Source organism: Vicugna pacos, chromosome 16 (genome assembly GCF_048564905.1).
Source record: "Vicugna pacos chromosome 16, VicPac4, whole genome shotgun sequence".
Lineage (NCBI taxonomy): Eukaryota > Metazoa > Chordata > Mammalia > Artiodactyla > Camelidae > Vicugna > Vicugna pacos.
Window position 1 is genome coordinate 16,740,549 of NC_133002.1, and position 16,213 is coordinate 16,756,761.

Below are 16,213 nucleotides of genomic sequence, written 5' to 3' on the forward strand. Positions count from 1 at the left end.
GAGGGTGTGTCCACGGCTGAAGAACAGGACACAGAGTCGGGGGGTGAGGGGGCTGTGATGTGGGCAGAACTCTGGAAGAAAAAGTCTGAAAAGCTGACCCTGAAAAGGAGACGAGATCTGCTGGAAATGGTTAAGGGCAAAGCCCCCAGCCCACCCCGCCCACTGCTCTAGACCCCACACCTGTCCTGTCCCCTCTCACAGGTACACCCCAAGTGTAGCACAGGGAATGACACTCAATGTCTTGTAATAACCTTTAATGAAACAGAATATGAAAACGAATATGTGTGTGCATGACTGGGACACTGTGCTGTACACCGGAGACTGACACACTGTAACTGACCATATTTCAATTAAAAATAATAATAATAATAAATAAAAATTAAAGAGAAAAAACAAGGACACCCCAAAATGGTTTGCCCTGCAGAGGGCAGGTCAGACTTTAGTGAGAGTATTCTCAAATCCAAGAAAACCACCAAATGAGCTTAAATCCCCCGGCCCTGGGAAATTACAACCCCAGACGCTGAGGGGACTTTGAATGAGGTCGTGGATGGTTATGTCACTCCTGAGAGGCGATGGCTTGGGCCCAGAGAGACAGAAACTGCACGCACAAGGGGGAGTGGGGTGGACCACGGCCGGAGCACTGCGCACATGGGGGTGACCGGTCCCCCCCGCCCCACACGCAGCAGGGACAAGAAGCGGCACCCGTCCCCGAACACACTGGGCGTCTCTGGGATACCCGCGTGCCAGACGGCGGGTGATGGGGCGGGGGGGAGCAGACGTGTCACTGCCCTCTTCACATGTGGCGCCACGGGAATTGCAGAGCCCACTCAGAAAAACGAATACAAGTTAAAATTTTTATCTGGCCAAACACCAGAATTTGATAGAACAGATTTTTTAAAGGAATGGCTTACAAGGGCCTCGAAGGAGACACGGGGACTGCCGGGAGCCGGGACGGGTTCACTTGGAAAACTCATCGCGCGGAAGCAGCTGCACGAGGAGCCTTTCTACACAACTTCGCTTCGAAGCCCACAGATGTGGCTGCTCCCTGGAGCAGGGGCGGGTTCGTCTGCTTCAGGCCCCGCAGCTGGGACGCGGCAGGGAGGGCGGCCCCCGCCCCCGTGCCACTGCTCCCACAGTCTTGTGGTGCACCGCTGACATGTGCTGGAGCGCCCGCGTCAACCCCACACAGACTTCCCGCACAGGGCAGATGATCAAATGCAGGCTGATTTCACTTGTTGTTCATCTCTTGCCTCAGTGTCCCGAAAGGCGTCCCCACCGCATAAAACCACCTCAGCTGGACTGTCTTTGAGGGTTGATCAAAGGAGGAAAAACAGCCCTTCCAACAGCATTAAGACAATCGGAGCAAGGTCTAGCAGGGCCAACGCACTTCCACGTTGCACTGTACTCTGAGTGGGAAAAGTACCTTCCCAGCACGCAACGAAGTTTTGACCTGGAAACCAATATGCAAACAAACAAATTTCGATAGCAAGCCAGTCAGCCGAACAAACTTTCAGGAACACCCTGTATTTCAGGATTCTGAATATATGCAAATCTGAGACCACTGAGAGAGGATGGCTCGGGGCCAGAGAGACGGAATGTCGGTACCACTGGTGACACTGTCCTGTTGCTCTGCAAGAAGGCACCGTTGGGGGAACTGGTAAAGGACACAGGGAGTCTTCCTCTATTATTTCTCACAACTGCACATGCAGCTACAGTTATTGCAACATTAAAGGTAATTTAAAATAAGGGAAATACATTTTTACCCTTGATATTGACTTTAGCTTACATTTTGATGAAAATTTATATAAAAATGGCACACTTTGAATACCATTACATTTTTAAAATCTTTGAGAATAATGAAAAGTTATGAAGTGATAGAAATTACAAAATACCAAGATGAACTCGGGAGAAAAAGTTGAGAGGAAAAAAGAAAAAGAATAAAATTTGCCACACAAAATTCACTCATTTCTGATTAAAAACAATGAAAATGAGCCAGAAAATTATTTTCATCAAATCCACAACCTAACAGGTCATCAGAAATCCTTGAAATTTCTTTTCCTTTTTTTTGTTTTGGTCTGTTTGGGGTTTCTTAGGAGGGGGAGGGGAGGAAGGAGGTAATTAGGTTTATTTTTTTAACAGAGGCACTGGGGACTGAACCCAGGACCTCGTGCATGCTAAGCACGCGCTCTACCCGAGCTACACCCTCTCCCTGAAACTTGGTTTTCTTTACTAGCAGATTTAACTCCTGGCTGGAACATTGCCCATAAACAGTGGGCCCTGACTTGCCTCCTTGCCGCGGGCCCTGCAACACCAGGGGTCTGCCTGATTTCCACTGTCCACTCTCCTTTCTTGTGAGACCCAGCATTCAGGAAGCGAAAATCCTGTTTACAGTGATCTGAGTTGGGAATCCAACTCTGTTTCACATAGAAACACAAGGAGCGTTTTCACACATGATTATACACTGAATTTTCTAGAAATGCAGCTAACACGTAAATCAAGGGAACACAGCCCTTTGCATTGCTGAGGACTTTACCCCGAGTAGTCAGCAAGACAGAAAATCAGCGGCGTGGACACCGCCCCCAGCACGTGACAGGGCACGGACTTCCCTCTGTGAAGATGGACAGCTCTAGAAAGTCACTAGGTCTGTATGGACAGTCTTGGCTGTTTGCAAAAGGGGAGCCATCTGAGGAACCCAGGGAAACATGCACCTACGAAACAAAGTTCCTGGAAGAAATAGAAAAGTTTAGAAAATCTCTAATTTGCATCCTCACTGAAATTCCAAGAGCTTTTACAGCTATGAAGCCAGAGCAAGAAGCCATGAAGAACGAAGAGTTCACGATCAGAGAAATTTGACTAAACGTTAAAAACACAGTAGTTGAAGGAAAGAAACACAAAGCAAAGCTTATTAGATGATAAACTTAAAAAAAATCAGAGGATGAATGAAAGTAATCAAAACAATCAAGGGAAATATGGGACGTGGAAGACGCACCCAGGAGACTGAATAGACTCAAATTTGAATTTCCCGAAGGAGACTCCAGGGTAAAGAGAAAAGCAGTAACGACAGGAATAAGCAAATGCCTTGAGGGCACTTAATAAATCTATCACTCAGTCCTAACGACCCTGAGCAAAAGAGGGAGGCAAGGACTGAACACGCACAGCACGGACTATTCAAGCCAACTGTCTGCATCTGACTTCATGGGGAAACACCAAGAGCAACCGGAGCACAGTGAGAACAAGGACACGGCCGGCATTTAACGCAGCTCAGGTCACACACGACTCGGCAGGAATCAGAAAGGAAGGGCACAGCCTGGGGGCCGGGGAGGAGACAAAAGGCGCATTATCTGCAGCTGATACAGCCGTCCACTTGGAACACATGTGCGAATCAGCTGAAAACCATTAGTGCCAGTCAGGGAGGGAGTCAGTTGCAAATTAAATATTTTTTTAAACATCTGATTTTAAAAAGACACCGTGAGCACTCACATCAGCAGCACATGTAAAATCGGACGACTAGTGTGGAGATGACCTGCAAGTTCACGGAGAATTCCAGATTAAAGAAGAAATACAATGGCCAAGGAATCCCATCCACAAAAGCAATAAGATAAATAAAATGAAAGTTTACCCCTAGGTGTAAACTCAACCGAGGAGGGAAGAGGAGGTGGGGGAAGTCAGTGGACTTTCGGGGAAGACACAAGCGCAGACTCAGGGAGCCAGGGAGGCAGCCATGGCTCTGGATGGAAGATTCGGCCAGAAAGTCAGTATTCCTGGCGGGGGGTGCAGGGAGACTGCCCACGTCCCTGAATCACTGGCTGCTGGGCAGGACCCAGGAAAGCCACCAAGCCCCGAGGGCCACGCTCCCCTGGGAAATACAGGGCCGTGAAGCCAGCAGGTACCACCCGCGAATCCAGGACTTCATTGGCACAAGTACCAAGTTCAAAAGCTCCTCACACCCGGGTCACCCCAGACGCGGCCAGAAGTTACAGTTCATCCCTGGTCTGTTGATGACGGAGGGTGCAGACAAGGTGGTGCTGACAGAGGATAGAATACTATTCAGCCTTCAAAAGGCTCTCTCCTGGGCCTGGCACTGGCCTCTGGTCCCCTCCATCCATCCACTCCCCACACGCAGCCAAAGCACCCCTTCCAAAGTGAGGTCGGGTCATTTCACTCCTCTTTCCCCAGCCCCCCAGCCCCTGCCCATGCCCCCCACCACTGCCCCCCCCTCATTTGGCCCCAGTCACGTGCTGCCTACTGGTCTTGGGCTGGTCACCGCGTTCCTTCCATGTCTGTTCATGCAGCTCCATGGACGCAGGGAGCTCTGTCCTGTTCACTGGGGTCCCCCTGCTGCCTGGAACAGCGCCCAGCGCACAGTGAGCACTCAAGAGTATTTGTAGACTTGGTGAGTGACTATGGGGAGGGCTGTTTCTGAAGCCAGGCACCTAAACTGCTGGTCCGGTGGGGATGCCCAGCGCCAGGCAGTGTTGTGGACGAGGCTGCCATCTGGTGGCGGGACCCCTTTAGCGCTCTGGCGGGCTCTCAGCACTTTGTGGGGCCCAAGAAGAGCAGTTACGGGGTCCCAGGGAAGACCACCGCCGGCACAAGGGGCCACCCATTCCCTAAACTCCACGCCTGTCAGGTAGGACGGCAGGGCACCTGAGGGAGAAAAGGAAGCAGGTGCCCGGGCTGTACCGCAGAGATGCTCAGTGCTGATGAAAGCATCCAACGGGAGGAGCAAGCGCTCAGTGGGGCAGCGGGAGAGACAAAGCCACACTCGCCCACCTTCCGGAGGTTTCCTGATCTGGAGGAGAGGAGACACCATGTTCTCCCGGAGGCTGCTGTGAGGACGAGTGAGGCCGGCACGTGGCGGCACCAAGCAGGGCTGGACCACCTGCTCCCCCTGTCACCGCAGACGGCGGCAGAGGCCCGGGGGCAGATTGGGCCTGGACACCAGAACCTGGAAACACTCCTTCTTGCCCCTTCAAGCAGTGCCCGCACCACGTGTGTGCGTGACCACCCACGCGATCACTGCTACCTAAGGAGTGAGCATCTCCTCTTGTCCTAGGTTAGAGGTCCTCCGGAAGGGCAATTCCCAGGAAAACGTGCAACACACGCTGGTCACAGGTGTAGCTGCCACGCGCTTAAAGCCACAACACTGCACTCTACTTTCATGATGAGATCCTTTCCAAAGTTAACGTGTTGGAAAGAAAACAGATTATACCACGCCGTGCATTACAGAAACGTGTCCCAAAGCCAAAAGTTCAAAAACGAAGACTTGAGGGCCCTGAGAAGACTTCTGCCCCCAAGAGTCCGTGCGTAACTTACAGTTACACCTCTCCTGTAGGAGGAAACCAGCTACACTGCTAGCGTTGTCCTTTCTTTCTTTAACTTTACTTTTTCGTTGCAGCTGAATCTATAGAGATGGGCTGTGAGCCCAGTGAGCGCCTGACGGAGGCGCTGATCCTAACGCGCTAGATCACCTGCCCCTTTGTCTCAACGGTACTGAGATGTAAGAGCCCACACTCATTACCAGTGCCAGCACTTCCACCTCCTTCTTCTTCGTGCATGACACATAAAGACAAAGTGCGATCCGATATTCCAGTGACCACCTAAGAGCACCGTGAAGTGCAGAGACCCCGGCTAACTGCCGGCACCGCCACGTCGGCCACTGCTCTTAACGGCTGATGCCCGGGTCCAAATTCACCACGGACGCGGGAGGCAGTTTGGGGATCCCTCACCATGCACAAAAGTGCCAGCAGTCTAAAAGCTGATACAAAAATGCTGAGGACTGCCTACATTTAAAAATAAAAGCTCTAGGGACAAATGTAATTTTCTAATTCAACTCGATTAAGTCAAAGGGTACCATTTCATTACGATAAAGTAGGCGGCAAACTGAATGTGAGTGGTAACTCTAGAAATAAAACCATCTTACGGTCCAGCAGCCCAGCACACTTTACGAAGCGCTGAGAAATCCTTGTGAGAACAGCACTGTGCAGGTGATTCTGTGGTATTTCCTCAATGTGACAAGAAAGGAAAGTAATGCCCAAGGGGTGAGGGAACCAGCAAAACCGAGGTCTTTCTCTAAGATCCTGAATAAAGGGATATTAAATAATTCACCAACAAATGGTTGAGAAACACCACAAAAGGCAAGAAGAAGAGGAAGGATTTGGCTAAGACCGAAAAATAAAGTTTAGGTTATGATTTGTATGTACTCTGTTTTTAATTATTTAAAGCAATGTATGCATGTGTTTTAAAATTTTTTAAACAGTATAGAAAGATCTAACATGAACGTCTCCTTCACTTTCAATTCCAGTAACTCTCTTCAAAGATAAGATTTCTACACCCTTCCAGGAAAAAAAAGTTATGATTTCAAAAATTAAATTAATATGTATTTAAAAAGCAAAACAAATGAGGTCATACTACAGGCTCCATGTTATTTTCCCCACTTAATGATCTTTCTCATACAAATCTATGGTGTCTGTTTTCCTGGCTATGTACTATTCCACTGTACCTAAATCCCATTGTGTCATCAGCCCTGGACTGACAGACATTTAGGTATTTCCTGTATTTTACTGTTGTAATAATGCCACAACTGAACATCTTGTCTACATATATAGGCATCCTTGTTCAAGTGTATCAGTAGTGCTAAATGCTAAGCAGTAGAAATCCTTGGTGAAAGGTTACACGTATTTCAGATATAGTTTGTCCTGTGCAGCAGCTGTGCTGTGTGCCAGCTCCCTCCATGCTTAATGACACCAGAAATTATCAACAGGTTTGATTTTTACTAATCAGTGATGGGAAATTGTATATCATCATTATTGTTCTAATCCGCATTTCTTTAGCTATAAGTGAGACTTAGCATCGTCCTATTGGCTATCTGTATTTCCTTTTTAAGTGAACTACTCATTTTTCTTCTGTACTATTTTTCTTTTCCTTACTGATTTATACAAACTCTTTGTAAATAAGTCCTGTTATGTGTATTGCAAATAACTTCCTCTTTTAACCAAGCAGTTTTTAATATTTATGTGACTTCTCACCAGTTCCTTTACGGCTTCTGTGTTCTGATTCTCTGATGTTTTCTCTTTGTACTTTCATGGCTTCACTTTTTAATATTTAAATATTTAATCTATTTGGAATTTATTTGGATGAGAAGAATGTGATAGGGACCCCAGCTTCATTTTTCCCGAAAGACCCAGTCGATCACTAGTTTTGAGTGAATTATCTGTCCTGATATAAAATGCCGCCTTTATCTTACACGAAATCCTCCAGCGTGTTTGGGACTTTCTCCACCGTTCCCCTGAAGGGTCTGCTTCTTCTCCAGTTCCAAGATGCTTCAGTTAGTCCCCTGATCAGTATATTTCAGAAATTTCCTGGTTCTTCTAGAGTATTTGTTCTTCTATGTCAGGGTTTGTCAGGAGCTACACTGTTGACACTTAGGGCTGGACCTCTCTTGGCTGTGGGGGACCTTCCGACACGTTGTCGGAATTCGGCTGCAGCCCTGACCTGTGCCCAGTAGGTGTCAGTATCACGCCGGGTGTCTGCAGGCCGGCCTGGGGCGGAGGGCAAAACCACGCCCAGGGAGGTGTGCGTTTTACATAACCCCATTTTACCATTTTATCAGTGCTTCTACTCCCAAATTCCCACTGACATTTTAATTGGGATGAAAATGGATTCACAATCATTTTGACAGCTTCATTAGAGTTATATTATACTCACTAAATTTAATCTTAATTACATTTTATCTTCTTAGGCAAGAATTAACGTATACCCTTCTACTTATTTATGTCTCTAAAACCCTTCAAAAGGGTTTTAGGACTTTTTTTTAAATGTCAGCTTTTCTAACATTAAATTTATTATTTTATCTTTTTTGCCCCTTTATGCAGTGGGATCATTTCTTACACAATCATCTTTTCTGAGTAACCACCAACGGGAAAGCCACTGATATCTCACATTCTGTGGCCACACTCTGAATTCTTTCTGTAGCTAATAGATTTTCAGGACACTTTAGGTTTTGTCCTAATGATGCAACTTCCAGGAAATTCTAAGCCTTTTTTCTAAGCATACAGTGCTATTATCTGCCTAAAACTATCATCTTGTATCTGATTTATTTCCAGCATTTACACACTTCCATAGCTGTGCGGCTTCACTGCCGTGGCTAATACCTGTGGGAAAACCTAGACGGCAGAGGTCACAGTGGACAACTTTGAATTGTTCTTGATTTTAATGGAAACACTTCTAGGACTTCACCCCTGAGCACACTGCTGGCTTTGGCTTGAGATTTCACATTTCACATCACCAAAGAAGCAGCCATACATTTATCGTCTACCAGGAGTTTGCTTTGAAATCAGGAAGAGTGCTGATTTTGTCAAATACATCCTCCACCTCTAGCAGGATGACCACAAGCTTTTCTTCTTTCGTCTATTAATACTGCAGTGGTGGATTCGACTCCTGAATTCCCTAGGAAGTCATTCGAGACGGCAGAACCCAGGCGGCTGTGACGTGCACTGCTGTTCTTTAATTTATGGTTGAATTCTATTTGCTAATATTTTCATCTCACACTTTTGCATCAATATTTGAGAGCGAGATCCCCCTCTTAGTTTTTCATGGCGCTTTGTTAACTTTCAGAACCAGTGTTAGGCTGGCTTGATAAAAGTAAGTTGTACTTTCATGTGTCGTATTTTAAAAACCAAACGTGTGTATATTTAGTATGAAAGCAGTCTTTCAAAAAGTAAGACCATTATATAGAAACAGGAGGCCATTTCCCCTGCATCCTAAAAAAAAAAAAGTCACTTACACTCTTTACAGATTCAACTTTTCAAACACTGAATAAATTAAAACATACCTTTGGAAAGCAAACCTGCATTGAGATATTTTATGTATAAGTGCAAAAATCGTAAGTATGCTACCATTCAACCCCCATTATAAGTTAGTAATGACGTATTTCAGCTGTTTCCCCGTCTTAGACAATTGAGCAATACGTTTTGATTATTAATTGAGCTGCATTATGAGTTTGACTTCATGGGAAGCCTGACTTTCTTATCTAAGTGCTGCAAGAGAAAATTAAATACATTCTTTGATGTTTTAAGTTTCCTACACTCTGACCTCAAATAGAATGGTTTAAAAAAAAAAAAAAAACCCTTTCTGTTTCTCGAAACCTTAGTACCACTGAGAAAGGCCAGGGGTTCCAGCAGCCCCTGGCGTCTAGGTGACTCTGCGCAGCCTTCTGGGAGGGTCTTCCCGGTTTTCACAGGACCCAGGACGGACGCGGGGCCCTGGACCTCCCGGCTCACTCACCCACCGGCACATGCAGCTCCGAGGCAGCCCCAGACCCACACCACCCTGCCTGGACCTCAAAGGATGCGACACCTGCAAGGTGACGGGTGACTGGAGGGACTGAGGGAAGCACACGACTCCCGCTGCCTTTTTGTTCAGTTTTGTCTGTCTCCCCATGAGATGTGAAATTCCTGCGTAGGGGATGTGGTGGCCTAAACAATTCCCGGCCCAGAGTAAGTACCCAGTACAGGCCTCATGAGGGAGGGGCCGTGAATCTCTGATGTGCTTTCAAATGGACAAGAACCCGGGTCCCTCCTGCCTGGGTCTCTCCAGCCTGGATCCCTCCCACCTGGTCCCCCCGACCTGGTCCCTCCTACCTGTGCTCCTCAGGCGGCTCTCCGTGAGCTCGGAGATGGCTCCGGATGTGGACGTCTTTTTCAGCCGAACCGCCCCAGAGGCGGCAGCAGCCCCCGGCTTGTTGAGCATGTCCTCACTGCTGGCCCTCTTGAGCTAAGAGACAGGCGAAGGGAGAGAGGGAGTGTGAAGAGGTGCACTTTCGGGAAGGAGCACCGTAAACCAAGGACGCGGCGAGCATCCCGCCTGCCTGGCGGCGGGGGCCCAGCCTCGGGACCTGAGCAGCAGGATGGTGTGAAGGGAAAGGCGCAAAGCTGGACACGCCCGCCGCGTCTGCCCTTCGCAGGCCGGTGTGCAAGCCACTGTCACTGCCTCAAAGAACCCCAGCAGGTGGTGGGTGGGTGCTGCCCGTTATTCACACTTCAAATAATGAGGTTTAAAAAAAAAAGTAAAAGAAGGGCACCGGTGAGAAAAGAACTATGTGCACAGCAGGCAGGGTAGGGCGATGCATACGAAACTCAGAGACAACGAAAAGTATTGCAAACACGTACGTCTGGAGGACGGAGAGGAAAGAGGTGGGAGACCTGAACTCCAAGCACCGCACACGACCCCACAGGCGCACCACGTTCAAAGAGAGGAAAGGGGCTGTTTGGGGGCTGGAAGGACACTGTTAGCGACAGCAGAACGAAGGCAGGGCCCCTCCGGTCCTTTTCTGCCTTCTTCCCTGTCGTGGGAGGCACAGAACAAACATTTGCTGAAAGGGTCTGAAGTGCAAGAAGGGTCCCCCACCCCTAGATGAGCTCAGCTGTCACCCAGGTACGTTATATTTCAGGTCAATGAGAAAACCACAGATCGGTTCTCATAACTGTTGTAAGTCCTCTTTAAGGAGCACCATGCAGAGGAGTCGTTCTAGGAGATGGACAGCGAGACGCCCGGAGCCACAAGCCTGACGTCTGGAGAAACAGCGCGAACGCCCTCAGATCAACGGAGACACGGGGCGGGCAGCCCGGCGCCCCACACGGGCCACAGGCCCTGCTCCATCCGTCCCGCTCTGCAGGCTCCAGGTCATTTACTGAAGATTAGGGGTCTAAATATTCACACAGCTGAAAAAAATTTCCATTTTTGTAGTTTTTTTTAATTGAAGTACAGTTGATTCACAGGATTGTGTTAATTTATGGTGTCCAGCACAGTGATTCAGTTACACACATATATACATTCTTTTTCACACTCTTTTTCATTATAGATTATGACAAGCTATTGAATATAGTTCCTTGTGCTGTACAGTAGGACCTATTTTGTATATAAAAAGTTTGTAAACATTTTTCACTTTTGCATCGTTTAGATTTCAGGGTATCATTACCTATCCTCCAGAATGTCTTAAAAGAGGAGAAAAATACTGAGCATTGATAAAGTCAGGGAGCAACCAGAACGCTCCTGGTCTGCGGGAGCAAGTGCAGCCTAGTAAAGCACTCTGGAAAACGGACAGGATCTACCCCAGCTACATATTTGAATCCTGTGATTCGGCAAACCCACCCTCCACCCAAGAAAAGTGAGTACACAGGTTCCTCAAGAGAATGCTCACAGCAGCTTTATTTACAGCAGCCAGACCTAGAAAACCCAAACGTTCTTCAACAGAAGGAGTAAATTAAATCATGTCACAAAATATGATGGAGACTACATTGCAATTAAAAAAAAGAGTTACTGATATGCTAATGAGTAGGAGGGTCCCACAGACACCATGCTAAGTGAAAGACACCAGACACAAAAGAGCACATTCTGCCTGATTCCACGTACGTGAAGTTCAAGAAAGGACAAAATCAAGTGATGGTGATGCAAGTCAAAACCGCAGTGAACCCTGGGAGAGTCAGACAGAAGGAAAGTTCTGGGGCGCTGGAATGCTCTGTTTCTTGCTGGGTGGTGGGCACACAGATACAAGCACATGTAGAAATTCAGCGAGGTTACAGCTAAGACTAAGATGAATGCACCCTACACACCGCTTTGTAAGTATGGTCAATAAAAAAGAAAAAGAAGAAGAGAACTGGAGGACGTGTTAGACCGGCACAAAGCCCCAGCGCCCCCGCAGACTGCTGGTCCAGGGCTCCTCCATTGTTCTTTACATTTTTTATTGTGGTAAAATATACATGACACAAAATTGATCCTGTTAACCATTTTGAGTGTACAGTTTAGGGGCATGAAGTCCACCACACAGTGTGCGACCAGCGCCATCATCCGTCTCGAGAAGCTTTTCATCTTCCCAAACTGAAACTACCCACTACACACTAACTCCCCACAGCCTACTTTTTAAGAGAGAAAAAATATTCCGATAAAAGTCAGAATATTAGCCAAGCAATCCTAGTTGAGATCTTTAAACAAAAGATTACTTTGTAAAAAAATTTATTTTTACCGAAGTATAGCTGATTTACAATGTTAGTTACAGTGTTAGTCTCTGGTGTACAGCAAAGTGATTCAGTTACACATACATGTATATATATATACTTTTTCAGATTCTTTTCCATTATATGTTATTATAAGATGCTGAATGTAGTTCCCTGTGCTGTATAGTAAGTCCTTGTTGTTTATCTAATTTTTTTAAAGATTTTATTTATTTATTTTTAATGGAGGTGCTGGAGATTGAACCCAGGACCTTGTGCCTGCTAGGCACACCCTCTACCACTGAGCTATACCTCCCCTGTTTATCTAGTTTTTAAACACCTTTATTGTGGTATGATTTCTGTACAGCAGACTACACATATTTCAGATGTACAACAAACGATTACTTTTTAAAACAAATGCTAATACTGACGGGATAATTTGTGTGCACTCGCTTGCTGCTGCTTCATGTCCACATAACCACACTGTCTGGCCACCTGCCCAGGCGCTGTATCACAGCGTTTACGTGTTTGCAGGCGTAGGGGGAGGCAAAAGAGGACTTGGGATGTGGGATTTCTACATACAAGGTGTCCAGCTGCTTTGTGGGAGGCAGGCCGAGTGTGGGTAAGGGTGTGTGTGCCCAGGGCTCCCAGACAGGCTGCTCTACCTCTTCCCACCTGCAAGACACAGGAAATGAGCTGGGGGCCCTCAATTCTAAAAGGGAGAAAATCAGACATGCACCTCTAGGATTGTGACCTTCATTAAGAGCACAATAAATAGTGACCACAACCACCACCACCATCATCACCATCACCACCATCATCGCCATCACACCTCCATCACCACTGCCACCATTATCACCACCACCACCACCATCACCACCTCCATCACCACCACCTCCATCACCACTGCCACCATTATCACCACCATCATTACCATCACCACCTTCACCACCATCACCACCTTCATCACCACCACCTCCATCACCACTGCCACCACCACCGCCACCACCACCACCATTACCATCTCCATCACCTCCATCACCACTACCATCACCACCATCATTACCACCACCACCTCCAACACCTCCATCACCACCATCACCACCACCTCCGTCATCAACACAACCACCACCTCCATCACCTCCATCACCATCACCACCTCCATCACCTCCATCACCACCACCACCTCCATCACCTCCATCACCATCACCACCTCCATCACCTCCATCACCATCACCACCTCCATCACCACCACCACCACCATCATCACCACCTCCATCACCACCACCACCTCCATCACCACCATCATCATCATGTTACAACTGTGGGAACTCGGCCTGAGCCATTTCCTGGTGCCCCATCCATGATGCTTCTCTGGACTGGCAGCATCTTTATATTTACAAGCAAAAGTCTGGAACCAGACCGTGGGATACTGTGCTGTATTAGAAATGAGGCACTGATTAAGCGGTGGGGCCCTGGGCAAGTGATTATCTAGGAACTCAGTTTTCTCACCTAAAAAAATAGAAGAACTTGATCAAGTAACCTCAGGTCCTTCTCACTGAGTAAGTCTCCGTCGTTATATTAGATTTTGTTGACTTATTTCTGCTGAAAGCATTTGTTGATCAGGTTTGTTGCGTATTGTACCCTCATAAAGCTTTTGCTCAAAGCCCAAGTACTGTAACAATATAGCAGTGACAATATCCCATGCTCTGGGCATAAAAACTGGAGCCCATGTGTGCCTGTCACCCATCAGTTCACCACCACAGGGGCTGCCTCTGAACACCCCTTAAATTGGAAACACCACACTGCTAAGGGCCCCTGTGATAAAAGCCAAATATTGTAGTATCTGGTGAATGTAACCTACATTTCAAACACATTGAATTTTGACCCTTAATCCTAAGGCAGATTTTAAATTCATTCCACAGACAATATGGAAATGCCCTGACTAATAACCTCAGGTCTGACTGAAGCAGCATTTCACACCTGAAGAATGTGACACGGGAGATCCTGAGGGAACTCCCTCCTCCCCTCCCCAGCTCCTAGGGCCACCTCCCTCATCCTTAGAGTCCCGTGGACTAGGGAGCGAGCCTAAATATCGGATGCTGTTACCAGTTTAAAGGTTCAAGGGCATTTCAGCCGTTGAATAGCCTGTTGTGTCTGATTTCATCAGGTGTGAGAACCAGGAAGAAGTGGGTGGGGAAAGGCGGGGTCCCAGGGAAAGGAAGGAGGGCATCCCGGAGAGTCCCTAGTGACAGAGGCAGGTACTCGGGGCGAGGTGGGACCTCCAGATTCCCCGAGGCCTGAGCAATGAGGAGGAATTTGGACTTGGTGAGAAGAGAGTGGAGATGCTGGTGTGTCTGAAGCCAGGTGAGTAACGTAGCTGGGTCTGTGCTGGGGAGACCCCTGTGTGAGCAGGACCAAAGCAGGGAGGGGCGGGGGGAGGCAGCCAGGGAGGGCACATGGGGGAGGCAGAAGTAGAGCAACGCTGAGTTCTGTTTGGACGATGAGGATGACAAGCCCATCTGGGGGTCAGGGGCGGAACTGAGGGCACTGGGGAATGAACACGAGCTGACGGCACAGGGCACCGTGGCCTCTTCTCGTCCCTTACCCAGAGAATGTGGTTTCTTCTCCTTCAAACCACAGCTCTACCATGTGCAGCACAGCTTGGTAGCTAAGGACAAGACCTCTAAGTCCAGACAGAATCCTGAGTTTGAATCTTGGTTCTGCCTCTTCTGAGCTGTGTGACCTAGGGAAAATCACTTTACCTCTCTGTGCTTTGGTTTCTTCACTTAAAAAACAGATATAGCAATGGTCCCTACCTCAGAGCAGTCAATGGGTTAGCCATGTAACGTGCTTAGAAGAACAGTGTCTGCACAGTAGCATGCTTTTAATAGACAGCGGCTATTATAATAAGTAGTGCAAATCACATGATTGTTTTTACCATTGTTATCCTATCAAAGTTAAATCCCAATTAAAGCAAGCACAAGAAGGGAGTGTTTTCAGAAAAGATTAAGGCGATGCCACAGGGGTTCCAGAGGGCACAGTGGAACTTTAAAGCAAGTCACCAGCCTCCCTGGACCTCGGACCCTTCATCTGATGAGTTCATTTAATAACAATGTCCCGGATACATTCACAGTGTGTCTGCTTATGAAGGACCGGGCACAGCGGGGACAGCAGATGCTCTACATGCTACCGTGCCAAGTGGAAATGAAATACACAAAACACGTTGGCACAGGACGCCTGCTGCACAAATGACAGCTGCTCCGGAAAGTTCTGCCGCTTCTGCGCCCCCTGCAGCCCCGAAGCCCACTTCCGAGTCCCATGTTACCAGCCGCACCCCATTTACTCTGCTTCTTCTTGGACTTCGGGGTCCCACTTTGTATTAAAAGATATGATCCCGTCCTGTCCAGGCAAAAGGACTAAGGAGACGTGATCCAGGCCAGTGTCGTGCCATGTCCCTCCTGCATAGCATGGGGCGTCTGGGTGACAGCACAGATTTTCCAGGGAGCTTCAGTGCCCCTGCACCTCCCACGTGGAATTCCAACTGAGAAAGACTCCCTGCTTGGAAGATTTCCCAGGAGGGAGGACACACAGACCCCAGGCCGATTCCACCTGTCCTCCAAGGCAAACAGCTGAAGCCGCTCTTACTGCACGCCCATGTTTTGGAGGCAACATCAGACGCAGAAAGCTAGCCCGTGTCAGCCACTCAGTCTGGTTCCTTGTCTACTTGGAGCTGCATTCTCGGCTTTGTTTCCCGGGCGTCGGATGCAGCCTCAGCACAATTTGAGATTTCTGGTTTGTCACAGAAGATCTGTACCAATGCGTCGGTGTTGCTTTGATATGTTTAATAGGTCTTTTTCACTAATGATTTTCACTGATTTAAGCTACGGAGCACCTGCACAGGAAAGCTCACAGAAGGAAAATGTTTAGACAGCTCACAGAGGAATGCAACTAAGAAATGCCTCTCAGTTCCACCAAGGGGGGCTTGGGGAATTCAAAGCTCTAAAATCATCACACGGGACAGAATCCCAGCTTTAAAGGTGGGTAACACATTATAGTTAGAGGAGTGGTTCTCAACCCTGAGGGTCCATCAGAACCCTTTGAGGGTCTGTTAAAATGAAGGGGCTGCCTGCCCAACCCTAAGCCCCAGCCGCACCTCCACCACCACCACCAAGCCTCTGACTCCCCAGGTCCGGGGCAGGGCCTGAGGATTTGCATTTGCT

The 16,213-nt window shown here is 47.9% G+C and overlaps 1 protein-coding gene across 8 annotated transcripts in view; it reads right to left on the reverse strand.

Moving 5' to 3' along the window:
* The window catches only part of SPECC1 (sperm antigen with calponin homology and coiled-coil domains 1), a 190,029-nt gene that overhangs the window by 120,836 nt on the left and 52,980 nt on the right, over window positions 1-16,213 (reverse strand). For 7 of the 8 annotated variants that reach the window (XM_072938472.1, XM_072938474.1, XM_072938473.1 and 4 more), the window contains one exon: window positions 9,642-9,774. In XM_072938472.1, coding sequence (XP_072794573.1) covers window positions 9,642-9,774 — 133 coding nt within the window. Of the gene's footprint in view, window positions 1-9,641; window positions 9,775-10,169; window positions 10,289-16,213 lie in introns of those variants that run through there. The other variant, XM_072938478.1, reaches the window with a different exon arrangement.